This window comes from Carettochelys insculpta, chromosome 4 (assembly GCF_033958435.1).
Source record: "Carettochelys insculpta isolate YL-2023 chromosome 4, ASM3395843v1, whole genome shotgun sequence".
In the NCBI taxonomy this organism is placed as follows: Eukaryota; Metazoa; Chordata; order Testudines; family Carettochelyidae; genus Carettochelys; species Carettochelys insculpta.
In genome coordinates, this window is record NC_134140.1 from 7,282,382 (window position 1) to 7,299,952 (window position 17,571).

Sequence of the window (17,571 nt, forward strand, 5' to 3'; positions counted from 1 at the left end):
GATTGCTAATTATTATTCCATCTGTCATCTATACTTTGTCCAGGATTAAGTATTATGTAGCCAGTTTGCTTGATCCCAGAGGAGGACTGCTTCAAAGGGCTTGTGATGCTGTGCTCAGATGTGATGGAAATAAAAGTCATAGCTGCACCTAGAACAGGGTTCTCTACCTGTTTACCCTTGTGAGCTGCATATGCAGCTCTCTGGGTTTAAAGGGGAGGGCAAGGCATCATACACACTATATATTTAACTACCTGGATGTCCCTGAGGATGTCACAGAGGCTGCAGCTGTGTACTGATTGGTCTGTGAGTTGAGAACTGCTGACCTAGAGTGAGTGGATATATTTCCCCTTTCCCCAAACCTCTTACTTTATTTTTATTTATTTATTTTTTTAAACTGGATCCTCACTTTTGTTCAGAATTTTCACCTTTCTGGTTAGTCCTTCCCTGTGAATGCCGGAGCAGTCAGCCCTCAAAATGTCACAGGTCATCAAGTTATTTGTGTTGCTCAGAGTAGGGACGGAGAGTTGCTTTTCAGCCGCTGATCCTCCTCTGCAGCCGCAGTCTCTCCCAGGCATAACCCATTCAGAAATGTCACCATCCTATTTGCAGAAAGATACCGCTTTCCTCCAGGGCATCCTTCCCCTGCCAGCCACCTGCCAGGCTGGCTGGGACCATGTGCCTCCTCTTGACCATTCAGGAGCAAGCAGAGTTGACTTTAATTCCTATTTTGACGTAGGCAAAGGGAGTGGCTATTCCGTCCCTTGCGAAAGTCGCCTTCTCTGATCCTGGAGCCCCCCTTCTCTTGGTTTTGCCCAAAGACCACAAAGCGTCTGCATCTACTGGAGGTGACTGTATAGTTGAAGAGACAGTGGATGCAGGGGTAGCAGAAAACATGATCCATAGTGTTCAGTTCAGTAAGGTTCATTCCACACCCCTGCTGCAACTCTTGGTGACTGAGCAGTGCACAAGTAGAGTACGTGGTGATTCTCAGTAGAATTGGAAAGATCTGTTCATTTAATGACTGGGCACTTTTCACTGAAGTATATTCAAAAACTTTTTTCCCCTGCTAGAATGCACAGGCAGGTTCTGATCACCCGTGTTACAGGTGATGGCAGCGCAAAGAGCTGCAGCAGAGCTTCATTTCCTTAGGTTCTTGTTGGTGTTTGTGTCACTAGCTATTGGCAGGGAAAATCAGAATGCTGAATGTGCTTTCTCAGCAGGTATGGGAAGAAGGAACTGTGGTGTTTTTGTTTTTTTTTTTTTAAATCTCCCTGCTCCAAGTTGCATGCAGAGCATTGATCACTGCTAGCTATTTGTCTTTCATTCAAATCTGCATGTTTACAATAAAAACAAAAAAGCAGTCAGTAGCACTTTAAAGACTAACAAAATAATTCTCTGTGTTTACAGTGACTTTTCAAGAGTTCAATATGAATGCCTGCTTTCCAGTTGAAAAAGTGAGAGCTTTAGGTTGGATACTTAGTGTTTTGAGTTCATCGGATTCTCTGGGAATTGCAATTGTTTTTTGTTTTTTTTCCTGTTGAGACATATGTTAGCATCCAGTTTTGGACAGTGGTTCAGAGCAGATACTTGAGAGGAACACACACCTTCCTATAATGTAGCCATTTGTGTAGTCCTGTACCATCTACTGAAAGGAAATGTTTCTCTTGCCTCCAGCTGGTGATCAGCTTATGCCCTGTCAAGCATGAGAATCGGACACCAAACATATTGTTGGCAGCGTTTGAATCTGCTTCTGAGAACCCCAGTCAATTGAGTTAATTGCTTCAAGCAACTCTGAAAATGGGAAAACCAGGAAGTAGTAATGCTTATGAGAATAAATTTTTGGAAACCCGTCTGAAACTTTCTTGCAGTAGTTGTGAGCAGATGTAATCACCAAAGTAGTGGTGGCCCAATAGATAAAGTTCACAGAATCATAGGGCTGGAAGGGACCTCAGGAGGTCATATAATCCAGTCCCCTGCTTCAAGCCAGGATCAACCCCCACTAAGTCATCCCAGCCAGGACCTTGTCCAGCCGGGACTTAAAAACTTCAAGGGATGGAGAATCCACCACCTCTCTAGGCGACTCGTTCCAATGCTTCACCAAGCTCCTGGTGAAGTAGTTTTTCCTAATCTACACCTCTCCCTCTTCAACTTCAGACCATTACTGCTTGTTCTGCTATCTGACACCACTGAGAACAGTGTCCCATCCTCTTCTTTCGAGCTCCCCTTCAGGAAGTTGAAGGCTGCTATTAAATCACCTCTAAGTCTTCTCTTATGTAAACTAAACAAGCCCAAAACCCTCAGCCTGTCCTCATAGGTCATGTGCTCCAGCCCCTTAATCATTTTTGGTGCCCTCCGGTGAACCTGCTCCAGCAAATCCTCATGCTTTTTATATTGGGGGACCCAAAACTGGACACACTATTCAAGATGCGGCCTCACCAGTGCCGAATAGAGGGGAATAACTACTTCTCTAGATCTGCTCGAAATGCTCCTCCTAATGCACCCTAGTATGCCGTTAGCCTTCTTGGCTACAAGGGCACACTGTTTACTCATACCCAGCCTTTCATCCACCAGAACCCCTAGGTCCCTTTCTGTCGTACTGCTGCTGAGCCCGTTGGCCCCCAGACTATAACAATGCTTGGGATTCTTCTACCCCAGGTGCAGGACTCTCAACTTCTCCTTGTTGAACTGCATCAGATTTCTTTTGGCCCAGTCCTCCAATTTATCCAGGTCCCTCCTGGATTCTCTCTCTATCCTCCAACGTATCTACCTCTCCCCCTAGTTTTGTGTCATCTGCAAACTTGCTGAGGGTGCAAACCAGTCCCTCGTCCAGGTCATTAATAAAGATGTTGAACATCTTTTGGGACCTTGTTAAGTGTTTGAGCTCTGTTTTCTATGGATTGTGCACAGAATTTGCATTTATTGTTGTTGGCCTTGGAGCCATGGATATCACTTTTGAAGGAGGAAAGCAATTTTAATTGTTCTTTCATTCCTGTAAACACAACACATTCAAAGTCTCTTTGTTTGCCTCTTACAATGGAAGACAACTTTGGTTTGCAATGTTGCAACTGCACTTCAGGAGCATAAAGAAGTTTTCTTTTCCTTGTATAACAGCTGTCTTGTTCTGAGGCTTTTTCAGCCTTCTTTAGAAAGGTTCCAGCATAAAGCATCCCATTGTGACATAGAAGTTGTTTGACAAGTTAATTACCGCTGCATTGCAAACATTTTGTGCTTAAGTGAATTTTCTCTTCGTAGAGCAGATTTAGTTTGAGCTAAGCAGCCACCATTTCCATTTAACAGTGTGGCTGCATTACAGGAACTGTAGTGGCGCTGCTGTGGCACTGTGGTTAGATTGGCATCACCCCATCATGCGGACCCAGCCTGCTTCAATTTAAGAGGTAGCCCAAGGTCACTCAGGAAGTTTGCCAACACCTAGACTAGCGCTCCCATCATTAAGCAAATGGCTCTCATTAAGGAGGGCATATACTCCTGGGGGTACCCAGAGGTCTTCCAGAGAGTACATCAACTCATCTAGAGAGTTGCCTAGTTTCACAACAGGCTACAAAAATAGCACAGGTGAAGTCAGTGCAACATACAATTTCATACAGAAAATGACTTGTTTATATTGCTCTCTATGCTGCTCACTGGAATGTTTGTACACACCATATTAATATAACAATTGGCTTATTGTGTAAGTGTGGTAATGAGTCAGCAGTTTTTCCAGTACTAGTGTGCTGTGACATTTTGTATTTCAAGTCTAATGTTGTAAGCCAGTATTTTTTTAAATCAGGTGAACCTCAAGGCCTAGAATATGGGGCTTAGGAACCGTGTCCATTTATTTTACTGGTGACATTCACAATTTTTATGATTATAGGTATCCTTATCACAAAAGTGCCTGAAGAGTCAGTAGAATCACAAATCTATAGCAGTATCTATTAGATTATTTGTTTGCGTACTGTTTTTTTGTTTTTTTTTTTAACCTTTTTAAACTGTACCTAAGCACCCACAATTTCCATGAACTGGAACATGGGTGGATCCTTAGTTTGATAACTGAATTATTCAACCAAAAAAAAAACCAGTTTATGGATTTATCACAGATACCACAGCAAACCTGGTTGTGTTCTCAGTCTCTAGCTCTGACTTGTCTGAGCACGAGAGCTCCTAACGTCCTATTTGATGTATGGCAGGAAATCTTGAGTTTCAGTTTTATAGTCTGAATGAATTGCATATTTGTGACTAATTATGCAGGCGATCAGGTGCTCTAGTTGTTCATTGCTAGGTATGGTGTCAGTAAGAAAAGTCTAATGTATGGCTGGAGAACCTGCAGTCTCTGGGTTGGATCTACTGGGCCACGCACATTCAACTCTCTTGTTAGGAAGTGATACTGAAGCTTGGGGCTTCTCATCCCTGGGGATGGAGTAAGAAGCACTGGCTTACCCTGCCATGGGGGGAAACCTCTTGTACCCACTCCTCTCCCAACATGAGCAGGTGAGGTGAACATGTGTGGCCCACTATTGATTTATTTTTTTCTTTTGGTGGGTCAGTGGACCCTGATACACAAAGGGTTCCCCATTCCCAGGCTAATGAGAACCTTTCCCTAATGCAGTACCTGAAATTAAAGAATTTTGAGGAAGAAGTCAGAGCCCACCGTGACCTGGATGGGTTCCTGGCCAGAGCTATCATCATACTGGATGAGACCGCAACCTCCTTGGATGATGTCCTTCGAGAGATGCTGAAACACTTCGCTGAAGATTCCGACAACATGGAGCCCACCTGCAACTTTGACAAAATCATGAGCACTTTATTCACTGATTCAGGAGCCCCAAGAGAAGGGAATGGTAACCACCTCTTCCTTTATTGTAGTTCTGGATCTGTGTTTTAGTTGTGTGTTTCGACTGTTATGAACAACTAAATTGCTTTTTTTCTTTTGGCCATTCTTTTCACTGCTTGTTTTCTATGATCGCACGCCCCCATGTTATCTGTCATACTATTGGCAATGTTTATGTATGAGCCACTTATTAATGCAGTAGCTGAGTTATCCCATGTTGTGTTCTGTCTGAATAGTTAAGAAACATTTTGTACTTAGACATGAAGTCAGTACTGTCATTTTAGTCATACTGGCTCCATCTGAAGGGAAAGGTCATCAGCATTGAAGTGATCTTTGTATTTCATCTTTTGATTTGCTGTGTTTCTCTTTCTTTAAAAGCGTGTTTGTTAGGGCCCCTTTGGGACTGGTACTCTAAGTCTAAAATCACTGAGTTTGACACGTGCTTGTGGATTCCTCTACGGCTCTGCTGAAATCCCTTATGGTTGCCAACATCTAACCAGTTGAGGAGACCTGGCGAGAGCTTCCTTTAGAACCATTTAATGTGGTTTCTTGGGCAAATGAAAGTGACAGTAGAGAATTCCTCTTCTCCACAAATTCACTATGATGATATAGGAGCAACTAGGTGTCCTATGACCTAAGACATGAGGGTCAGCGATTTGTTTTACTCAGTCCTGTGACAATAAATGGGGAGCTAGCCTTTCAGAGTTAGCTGAACTATGGATTACAGGCAACCTCCTGCATTTTGGAATCATGAGAATAAAATGTTTGTGACTATACGTAAAATACAGCATTCGCAGCTTTAATTAGACCAGACTCCTGAGTGAGTAGCACGTATGTTCCTGCTAAGCTTTCTTTCATTTATATGTGGATGCAAGGCAGAACTGGAGGGTAAAATCAAATTGGTATCTGTTATCTGTATACAAATGTAAGAAATATGGGGAATAAGCAGGGAGAACTTGTAATGCTAGTAAATAAATACAGCTGTGGCATAGGGGGTGTCACAGAGCCTTGGTGGGATAATACACATGACTGGAATATTGGTAGAGAAGGGGGTGGTTTGGTCAGGAAGAATAGGCCAGGGGAAAAAAGAGGAGGCATTGCCCTATATATTGAAAACTTAGAGCTATATGTAATACGGATTTTTTTCTGCATTTTTTTCAATGACAAGTGAGCATAAAATTACAAATTGTTTCACAAATCAAGCAATGGGAGTAAAATAGTCCAAACAAAGGACAAGATTTTTTGTCTCTGGATAACTGGATTCAGCTTAACTATTTTTTTTTCTTCTAAGAGAGCCTGGCTGTCACCTTTGTTACCAGGAAAAGAACATTCCCACTCCTGGCTCTTGAAACGTCTTTTAGGGGTAGCATTTGAAAACATCAGGCTGACTGTTTCCATCTTATCCTTTTTTCTTCTGTGCAGCAATCTAATCAGCAGATAAGTGAATAAAAGAGTGGTATTTGTGCCAGTGCTTAGATGGTGTTTTCCATCTGAACGCTGCATGAAACTGGTTTGATGAAGCTGCAGTTTTTCATAGTTCCAATTTTCAGTACATTTATAAGTGTGTCTTTCTTTTTTTTTCTTCCCCAGTTCACCTCCTATCGGATACGATTCAGGGGGTCACAGCAACTGTCACAGGGGTTCAATATCAACAGTCCTGGCTCTGTATCATGTAAGTTTATCAGACTAATGGAAATATTTTCCGGGCTGCTTAGAACAAGAGACATTTTTTTAACGTAAACAAAACAATCTGTATTTCACTTTTATAAATGAGAATTTTTTGCCTGCCTGCTCATGCACATACAATACTTTGCACTGCCTGCTAGCTAAAGGTCTTGAATCGCTTTTTCAAACATGGATGAATTAAACATTTGAGCACTGATATGGTGAACTTAGAATGTTCCCCATTGTACAGACGGACAGTTTAAGTAATTAACAAAGGTTGCACGATATTTTTTTTTCTCTGTTTGGTATTAAAAAAACAACGGCTGGAATACTATGTCCGGTTCTGGTATGCACAGTTTTAAAAGGCTATTGAAAAATTGTATATGCTTCTGGTTTGCAAAATGGAATAGCTCAATCTGTTTATCATATCTATGAGACGATTAGGAGGCGATTGGATCATTGCATGCCTACTTCTTGCATAGAGGGAAGAAATCTGGTATCAAAGACGTGTTTAATCTGTCAGGCAAAGGAGTATTGAGATCAGGGCCTGGAAGCTGAAGTGAGACACAAGGTTTTCAACAGTGAGAGTACGTTAAATATTGAAACAGGTTATCAAGGGTAGTGCCAAGAGATGGAGCTTGCCATCTTTTGTTTAGGACTTGGTCTTTCTATGAAAGGTATATTTTAGTTTAGCCACAAGTTATTGGGCTGACTGAAATCACTGAGTAAAATTCTGTGGGCTGTGCTATGCGGGAAATCAGATGAGATGATCAGTCTGGTCCTTTCTAGCATTACAAATCTATCAATCTAGAAGTCACTGACTGATCTGGGAAGTGACTTTAGAATTCACCCTCTGCAATAATGCTACCGTATCAAGAGGAGAATAAGACTGAGAGATGTACATAGTTTGCTTGCATAAAGAGTGAATGAGGGTGAGAGCAGTCTTCTGTTTTCAAAATGAAGTGGGTATTGTGGTGGCATTGAGGATTTCCATTCCTCTGGTAAAATTTGTCCTCATCTTTGAAAACTGCCAACAAATCCTTGTTATCATGTTTGTTCTTGCCTCATAAATCTGTCAGAGCTTTGGTTTGTGTGTGTGTGTGGTGGCGTGTGTGTGCTTGGTTTATTTTTGTTGTTGTAGGTGGGTTTTTTGTGTTGTTGTTGTTTCTTAACCTTTGTATAAGAGAGTGTGCTACTGAGAGTGACTCTTCAGAGGTAATTATATATTACACAGTTTTCTGGTATGAATTTGGTGTATGAAATTAAGAGCAAGTTAGCTTGTAGCATTGTCCTATGGAAGTACTCATACTATTATGTTCTGATTCACCTACAAGAAGAACATGTTTATAAAACCTCCCATTTAGGCAATTGGGTATTGGATGCATAACTGTTTTAATGTAGTAAGTTAAGTGTTACTGATTCAATTACATTTAAAGCTGTGTCTAAACCAAAGCTAATCAGTCCCTGTCCAGGGTACTCTGGGGGGGGATGGAAGTTAATTGTGAGATCATAATACAGTGCATTTTCACAGGGTGTTTAGGGCTTGTAGCCTGGAATCCTGCTCACAGCCCTGCTGGGCCCCTAGTACAAATATTTTTGGATCACATACATGTCAGTGACTGAAACATGTCAAGACTGATATTTTTACTTACCTGTAGCAGAAAGTATTTACTATCTTTAAGCAACTGCGCAAATAGAATTTTTCAGGGTTCATCTTTGTTACATCGTAGTGGAAGGGTTTTCTCTTTGGAAGCAGAGTTAGGTGCTGCGTTTGCTTGGTGACTTGATTGTGGAGAACAGGTAGCTTTATCACGACGGTATATGCAGAGAGATCTATATATATGGCCGCAGTGTTCGGGTCTGTTGCAGTAAACAGTGTGGTGACCTGCTTGCTGACATCCTTTCAGCAGAGGGTAGAACCCGATATGAATCCATTAGTAATGAACAGTGTGACTGCTTTTATGTTTTTGTATTCACTCCCTAATGGTGTGCACCGTTTGCAGGATGTCTGTCCAGAAATAATCACTTTTGGCACCTCACAGTTCTGGCAAACCCTAAGACATCTCTTCTTTTCTTTTCTTACCAAGTGTTGTCACATCACACAGTCACAGGCCTGCTGACTGCAGGCAGGGGAGGGAGATGAGGGCAGGCAAAGGCCCCAGAGCCCAACCTTTCCTGGGGCCTGTGTCTCTGGATGCTGCTGCTTTGGCCACATGGCAGCTGGAGCTTTGGACCCCTTTGAAGTGCTGGTGGTGTTGCTCTGTGCAAGGTGAGGTGGGGAAAAGCAGTAAGGTTCCAGTAGAGCCTTTGGCCCTGGCCCTTTTAAACTTGACCTCCACCTTTGCTTGGGGTGCAGGCCTGAGCACCCTTCCCACTTTGCCCCAGAGGGTGCAACTACCAGCTGCATCCAGTCCCTAACTTGAAGGTGAGTTATCTGCAGAAATAGGCACCTGTCTGATGTGATCAAGAGAAGGGTACAAGCATCTATGCTGTAAACTCCATCTGTTTGTACAGTGCCTGGCAGAATGAAGTCCTTGTCAGGGATTAGAGTTCCTCCACCCTATGATAGTACAAATGGTAAATAATAATAATCAGGCCTGTATGCAGGGAGGGTGCGAATGCAAACACCCCCTACCCCACCCCAGTGTATCTAGTTTGTCTCCCTTCCTCCCTGCTGCGATATGCAGAGAGATCATGCAGCTCATGATGTGGGAATACCAGTCACCCTAGGAGCTGTAGGTTCTTGGCCAGCTCCCTGCCCTGGAGAGCTGGCCCTGGAGCAGGGAAGGGACCACATTTCCCAGCATGCCCTTGATGGCTAACAGAAAAGGGACAAATATTTGGAATATTGTTTATCATTTATGATATCACAGCAAGATCCCAGCAAGCAATTTCTAGAAAACATTTTAGTGTAAACTTTTAGTATGTTACAACAAAATAATTTTGCTAATTGCTGTTTCCTGTCAAATTTTTCATTAACGTTTCATGCATACTCATTGCACGACGATTTTGAGCTCCTTTATATTTGAAAAATTGTCTGCAGTTACAAAAAAAAGTGCACACACACCCAGAAATTGCCACATACAGGTCTAATGCTATCAAGGCTGCAAATTAGATTAGAAACTGTTTTGGGAGAGAGACCTGTGTTTCTCTTTTAATGTCCGTTACAACATGGCTTAAGCAATATAGTTATAGTGCTACCTAGAGAATGGTGATGTATTCTTTCTGAATGTTTGTGATTCATTTCCAGACAGAGCTTGATTAGCTCTGTTTCCCCACTTTCAAGTCATGAGGGTTGATGTAGATGTGTCAGTGGTGTTAATTGTTTGAGCTATAAAGTGTCCATAAATGGCATTCATTTTAATGAGAGAGCTAGACAAGCTTTTTCTTCCACCCCTACCTCAATCAAAGTCCCATCCGTATATGTGGTACAGTATCTGATAATATTCAAACTAAGGATAATCAAACTAGGGAAATAAACCTAAATGGAACTACTGTTAGACAGAGTCATAACTGACTGAAAAACTGTTCCTAGAGAGTCATTATCAGTGACTCACAGGCAGTCCTTTCTGGGTCTGGTTTTGTTCCGTATCTTCACCAATGCTTTAGATAACGACTTAGAGAGTACACTTATGACATTTGTGAATAGTAACAATCTGGGAAGGACTTCAAGTGCTTTGTAGGACAAGATTAACATTCAAAATTATCTGGAGAAAATAAGATGAAATTCAGTAAGGACAAATACAAAATATACACTTGGGAAGAAGCAGTGAGTTCCACACGTACTGAAAAGGGGAAATGACTGGAGGAAGAGTCAGGGGAGGAGTATTATGGAAAGGGATCTGGGGGCATAGTGGAACACAGTCTAACCCCGAGTCAATGATGGACCACTGTTGCAGTAGGGCGGGGGAGAGGCAAATGTCATTCTGGGATGTATTAGTAAGAATATTGTGAGCAAGACACAAGAAATAAATCTTCCTCTTTATTCTACACTGATTAGGTCTCAGCTGGAGCATTAGGTCCAGTTCTGTGACCTTGTTTCAGGAAAGATGTGGTGAAATTGGAGAAAGTCCGGAGAAGAGCAACAAAAACTATTAAAGTTCTAGAAAACCTGACCTGTGAAGGAAGAGTAAAAAAAAAAAATTGTTTTTTTTTAGGCAGGAGAAGAGGAGACTGAGATGGGACATAAGTTTTCAAGTATAGGTTGTTAAAAGGAAGAAGGAGAAAAATTGTTGTCTTTGAACTCTAAGGGTAAGACAGGAAGCAATGACATCAGATTTCACCAATGGGGGATTTAGGCTCGGCATTAGGAAAAACTTCTGGTCAGGATGGTGAAGCACTGGAATAAATTGCCTAGGGAGGGAGTGGAATCTGTCTAACCTGTTCTTAAAATTTTCCAATTATAAACACCGCTCCGGGATAGTCCAAAATAGCTAATACTTAGTCCTGCCTCAGAAAAAAGGACTGAATTAGATGACCTCTTGAGGTTCCTTCCAGTCCTATGATTCAGTCTTCCAATCAATTCGCCGTTTTTAGATGGCCTGCCTACTGTTAGCATAAAACTGGGCTTCCCAGTATTCACCAATCTGTAGGCCTTGCTGGAGTACTAGGCATAACTAACAGTGGGAACCAAAGGACCTGCACCAGAGTAGGCCTGCTTTGGGAAAGTAATACACTAGATACTGGCTGCCCAGGTGAGCATATTCCCCACCTGAGAAGGGAGTACAGGAACACTGGATTCTTAAGTAGCTATGTAAACTTAAGGAATGGTCCAGCAGGAACATGCTACCCCTGTATAAGATAAGAGTGGGATGACAGAACAATGGATAAGGATGTTTTGCTTGAACTAGTAGGTACGTGGGTAAGGGTGGTAGCTAACATCATCTGTGGTGTTTTACGTAACTTGGGCCTGGTTCATGCTAGGGGGCAATGTCAACCTAAGATACACAACTCCATCACTTTGAATAGCATAGCTGGATTTGATGTGCCTTAGGTCAAATTGCCATGGTATCCCCACTGCAGAGAGGTCAACTGGAGCAGCTCTTCCATCCACTTCCCTTAGGCTGTGTCTACGCTAGAGTAGAAAGTCGATTTTAAGACACTTAGCTTGATTTTTACAATGCGACTGTACTTACTGCGAATACCATTTCTTTGAATTTAAGGATCGCCAAGGTCGATGTTCTTGCGCCGATCAGCTGAGGTGGTGTAACCCCCAAGTTCAAATTTAAAAGGCCAGATTAATGCTAGTGAGGAACCAGTGCTAATGGCCTCCAGAGGTATCCCATGATGCCCCCAAAGATGTACATGCTGTCCACTTTCACCCCCCTGCTCTTCAGATGTGCAGGAAGTAGGAAACAGGAAACCTGATGTTTTGAATTAATTTCTTTATGAACAACATGACAGCTGCATCTAACCACTTTGGGAAGAGACAGCATGGAACCATCAGGAAATCTAGGTTCTCAGTTCGGCTGGCGGGCTAGCCCCCAGCACATCACACGGCAGCTTGGCTGTTGGGATCAGACAGAGGTGTGGCATTTCTTTCCCTGTACTGGGGAAGGTGTCTTACCTGCACAGAATGTAGCAGAAGAGGCTGAGAAACTTCTTTTCTGCATTGCACATTGGTAGAGGGTAGCCCCCCGATCCCCCACAGGCACTATGCGGCTGGCAGGCTAGCTGCCCACACCCCCCACCCCCACCACATGGCTAGCAGCCTCCCCATCGCACCAGCTGTGCCATACAGACCATGCTTTCAGACTGCAGCATGACCTGGCCTGTGCTGGATGAAGGCTTCTGTGCTTCACATTTTGCAGGGACTCGCCAAGCACTGGGGGACTGATATATTTTTTTTCCCCCCATGGCAAAGATTTTAGGGGGCTGGCCAGCCCCTGTAAGGCAACACACTGTGGAGGTGGGGTGGGTGGCTCCCCCCGGCTGGCAATATTTTGGGGGAGCTGTCACCAGGGGGATGGCTATCCCCACTGCAAGGATTTTCGGGGGTTGGCTTTCCCTGTAAGGTTACACATGCCTGGGGGATGGCTAATAAGAAACCAGGTGATTGTGCCATGTCAACAGGAGCCTCAGCTCACCCCTGCCAGCTGAGCTCAGTTGTGGGGGCTAGTCCCTGGCCACACCCATTTTTGAGTGCTGCCCCCTCCCGCCTGTGCACACCATATGGGTGGGCTGTCCCCACAGGGGGCAGTGTAAATTTTCTGGGCTGCTCCCCCCAATAAGAAACCAGGTGACTGCATGTGTACGTTCACACATGCGCGCACACACCTTGGCACACTGCTCCAGTACTCTCCTGTCACACGTGTGGCTTGGGGGAGCCACAGTCTCAGCAGTGGCCTGCTTGCTACATTTTTGCTGGTGGGGGGGAAACACAGAGGTACCTGTTGACAGGATTCTGTGCTTACTTTCTGCATGTGGTCTGGTTTAAATCCACTGTTAACATAAAAAATGTAAAGTGGGATTGAAGGTTCCCTGCCTTGTGAAAGGTGTTTTCACCAGGAGACAACTGAGGTACCTGCTGACATGACACAGCCAGCTGCGTGCTCTCAGAGCACATTTTCGAAGAGTGCTTCAACCTCTGAAGCCCACCACATGGTCGGCTTTCGTTCCCTTGGGATTCCCTACTTTCCTTATCTGTGAATAATATTAAGTCTCTCCCTATTCATGCTGATCTAGATTCTTACAGTGTTTGGTATTTTTTCACCAGGGCATAACTAGTTGACCAGCCTGTTGTCATGGTTTTCTTCCCCTGGGGTTCCCTACTTTCCTTCTGAAAAATGGCCGCTTGCGTTCAACAGGAGGGGAATGAGGGCAATGCAGTGTGGGAAGATATCTCACGCCCATAACTACTTGTGGGACAATTTTTTCTCATAGTGCACCAATGGAAAAACCCCAGAATACTATGGGGCTGAGGAAACTTTGGGACAGGTCCCCACAATGCACTGCTTTAACAGTGGAACTTTGACGATTCAGTGGGGATGCACTCAGTCGACTTTGTGGGCAAGGGCGGATACTCAACTCTGACTTTCTAAAACCCAGAGTTAAAGTCAACTTTAATAAATTCGACTTTATTTCGTAGCGTAGGCATAGCCTTACTCTTCTCACTCCGGTAGGGTATTAGAGGCAACGGGAGCACACTTAACTGTTGATTTGGTGGATCTAGTAGTGACCTGCTAAATTGACCCCTGGGAGATCAATTTCTGCTGCATTGTTTGCCCAGTAATTGTAGGCAAGGCTTTGTTTATATCCATGCATAGAAGGAGAAGCTGTAGGAGGGACGTTCCTGTGCATCATAGGGAACAGGATTGTGCAGTGCTGACAGAGCGAAACACCTTGTCACAGACATACATATATTAGTGTACCTATGCAGTAAATCCCTAAAGTATGTGGCTTAAAGTTGTGCGTAACTCACTCTAATGTGAGTTAAACACAACTTGAAGCTGCTCTGCAGCAGTCAGCCTGCCTAGCTGTCTGCAGCCGTGGGCACCTAGGCAGGCTAAGAGCCCCTTCTCCCTGTCTTCCGACAGCGAAGCCACTGTCAACCTCACAGCCTTGTGTCTGGGGGAAGACAGGAAGAAGCAGCCACAGTGGGCTGGTCAGTTTCCTGGGTCCCACAAGTGGTGGGGAGCTGGGAACCAAGTGACTTGTGTGTTTTTTTTTAAAAAAAAAAAAAAAAAAAAAAAGTTATACAGGGGTAGCAGGAACACAACTTCTATGTAACTCGGGGTTTTACTGTAGCTACTTTGGGACACCGTTACCAGACTTTGTCAACAATAAACCTGACTGAATGCCTTTGCCGCTGAACATAGCCTGCGTTCTTTCCCATATGTAAGGTCATGATATTCTGAATTTACATGCCAGTCTGTCTGCTAGGGCCACTGATTTTGGAGCAACAAGAACAGCCATGCTGCAGCAATAGCAGCAATATTTCACTGTATTCACAGCACTGTGGAAGCTGGCGATAAGTTATATTCCACTGCTTCCCAATGTGCATGTGTGCGCGCACATGCCATCTGTAAATGAGCATCTGAAGATGAGCAAGCTTGCAGGGAGTGTCAGGAACGAGTGCTTTAAAAAAGGGATAGGAATCCTGGTAGGGGGTTCATCTGTGAATGAGTTGTGAAGGATTCAGTGCAGCATGAATTATTCTACTGGGAAATTTTACCACTTTTTTTTTTCCTGCACGGAAAACTTTGTCCTGGAGATTTTAAATGGTGATTCTGTTGTATGACTGTACCTATCGCTGTCTAAAGCTGTGGTGTTTAACCCAAGCAGACATTAAGTATGTAGACCAAAGTTGTTCGTTTTTTTTTTTTTAATTAACCAACTCTCTTAAGGGAGACAGTTGCCTTGAATATTTCGGACACTAAAATTCACCCATATTTTGTGTGTGTGCAAAAGAAAAACTTGCTGAATGTTTTTCAAGTGGAAGCAGAGTCTCTTTCTCTGCTTCAGCATAAATCAGGTACCTGTAGGTGTGGAGTTCAAGGCGTTCGAAAACAAATTCCCCCTCTCAAGCTGTGGACGGTCATGGAAAATTTCAGCCCAAGATACCAGCTTATTGCAAAGCCTTGAGTAACTGAAAACTGAGTTTTATATTAAAAGGATATGGTGGCCACATAAGCTTTAGAATAGGTGTGATCAAGCATCAACTACAATCGCTTATAAAAGACTTATTTGTATGTGTTCTTAGACCTAGTCTCTTCAGAACAAAGCACTGATCAAAGGAGAAATTATGCTACAAATGTTCTGATGAATTAAATTCATATGATTTGATGGCATAAATTCATACTTTCTCTTCCACTTCAGACAACCCTAATAGGTGAATAACAGCAAATGTGGGTAATAGTTTTTCATATCCTGATTGCTATGGAAATAAATTTGTAACCTTAGTGCTGTTATCCACAATTTTCCTTATTTCCTTCTCTTTGTGACACTAATGAAAAGGGAGGGAGGAGGTTATAAGGGAAACAAGTGGATGAGTTGTGCACTATAATTATATCTGTTATTTTACAGTATTTTTGCTGTAGCTAAGGTAGAAAAGCTTGTAACAAAGCTTTATTTTTAGAGCATCTGCATGGCCTGAAGTAAAATTACAACTCACTTAACTTGGGTGAAAGATTTGTCAGGCTGAATAACAAGTTTTTGCAGTATATGAATAGGGAAATAACCTGAAATAAAATCCTTTGCCATTTTTCTTCTGCAGCGTGTCGTTCCTCCTGCTCACCCTTAGCTGTCTTTTAGACTGAGGCTGCTGTCATTTTCATTTGTTCTCTGTTTGTCTGTCATTCCCCTCCCCCCCATCTTCATTTATTTCTCATTTTTGTTCCTGTAGTGAGAGTAAGAGTGAATGAAGCAGGCATTGTGCATCATGGCATAAGTTTTGTATGACTTCCAAAGCAAATGAAAGGAGGAGGATTGGAGTTAGAGATTAAATACTTTGCTAAGGGAAACATTCAAGGTCTAATGTAAGCTTCCCCACAGTAAGAAAAGTGGAGTTTGACTGAGCTCTTTTCTTGCTATGCTCTGGTACAAAATGTTGAAGCTGAAAAATATTCATACAGGGTATTTTTAATTGTTATCTGCAAAACTTGACTGCGATGTTCTTAGCAGGAAAGGACACTTGTTCACCTTGTTCCTGTTTCTTCTGTGCTCGGGGGTATGTCCTCACCTCATTCCCCAAATACCTCTAACTCTAAGGCTACATCTACACGAGCCCACTAGCATTCTAATGAGGCGCTGAATATGTATTTCAACGCTTCATTAGTAAACTTCGAAATGGCCATTTTGAAGTTTTGGGCTAGTGTAGACACAGCCTAAGAGTGAAGAAAATGAAGCTAAAATCAAAATTACTCTGATTGCCGTGACCTGATCAAAAGAACAGTAGTTCTCAGATCTACTGCAACTATTTGTCTTTCCCCACAATTCCAGATCTATTGATTGAGCAGAGGTGTTGGAGTTGCCATCTGGACCCAGACTCTCTCCACTTGACAGCATGGGCCATAGGACTTTGAGAGATCTTGAACTGTCCTGTTCAGACAAGGTACAGGAAATTCTATTGACCTCTAGGAAGTATTCAGCTTGCCTGTGCTGTGGTCATTAGTGGAAAAGGTTCTCTTTGGGCTTGTCTACACTACTGCCTTCCTTCGAAGGAAGGATGGTAATTAGGGTGTGGAGAGTTTACTAATGAAGTGCATGCGGTGCAAAATTTTTGAGGAGTAAAGGGACTTCGAAGTACCGGCAGATGATCTGCAGCTAGATGCGTGCTGGTACTTCGAAGTTGCCGCAAGGGGAAATTTGCTTAATGAAGTGCTGTGTATGCACCGCAGCACTTCATTAGAAAACTCCCAGTGCCCTAATTACCATCCTTTTGAAAGAAGGTGGGTAGTGTAGACAAGCCCTTTGTGAGTGAGTAATCAATAGTAACACTACTAGGAGCTGGGTTTCAGTCTGTAGAGTACAAACTTAATTAGAAATCTCAGTATTGTTGGTAAAAGCGTGTGTCTCAGCCTTCTCTTGTTCATTGCTGCTTAGCCCAGTGAAAGACTATGTTCAGCCACAATATGAAACAAAGCCTTTTGAGGGGAGTTAGAGAGCTTACAACTCCGTGGTATCTTGTTCTCAGTCAGCTCATGAAATGTCCCTTTAGACTCTTGAAATAGTATTCCCTACTTCATCTGTCAATTATAGTCTTTACTGTGGCAATTGTCTCCACTGAAAGAGCTTCAGGGTCTTCTGGTGAGATCCCATTTTAGAGTTCTCTGGAGATAATGTGAGGCTTTTGTTTGCATTCAAAACTCCTTCCCAAAGGGTTAACGGAATTGTATCCTGACCAGACTTGGTATGGGTTGAGCCTCTGGTGCAGCAATATCTGTTGTCCGGCATGACTTTAGTTAGCCGGGCAGCCACTTCTCATGGGTGTGGCCAAGTTTCTTGTGGTCCCATAAAGTGTGTGTCTACTGCCACCCGTTCTGAGTCTGTGTTCTGTGGTGTTTAGCCCTAAGGTACCCCTAAATGTATTCTCAGAGGAAATGTTGGTAATGCTGCTAGACAATATTGACCTCCTGTGGTTC

General features: G+C 43.1%; 1 protein-coding gene across 3 annotated transcripts in view; it reads left to right on the forward strand.

Annotated features, from left to right (window-relative positions):
- Positions 1 to 17,571, forward strand: part of SLC4A11 (solute carrier family 4 member 11) — a 173,834-nt gene that overhangs the window by 68,191 nt on the left and 88,072 nt on the right. For all 3 annotated transcript variants that reach the window (XM_074991656.1, XM_074991658.1, XM_074991657.1), the window contains exons 5-6: positions 4,604 to 4,835; positions 6,416 to 6,497. In XM_074991656.1, the coding sequence (XP_074847757.1) occupies positions 4,604 to 4,835; positions 6,416 to 6,497 (314 nt within the window). The remainder of the gene's footprint in view (positions 1 to 4,603; positions 4,836 to 6,415; positions 6,498 to 17,571) is intronic.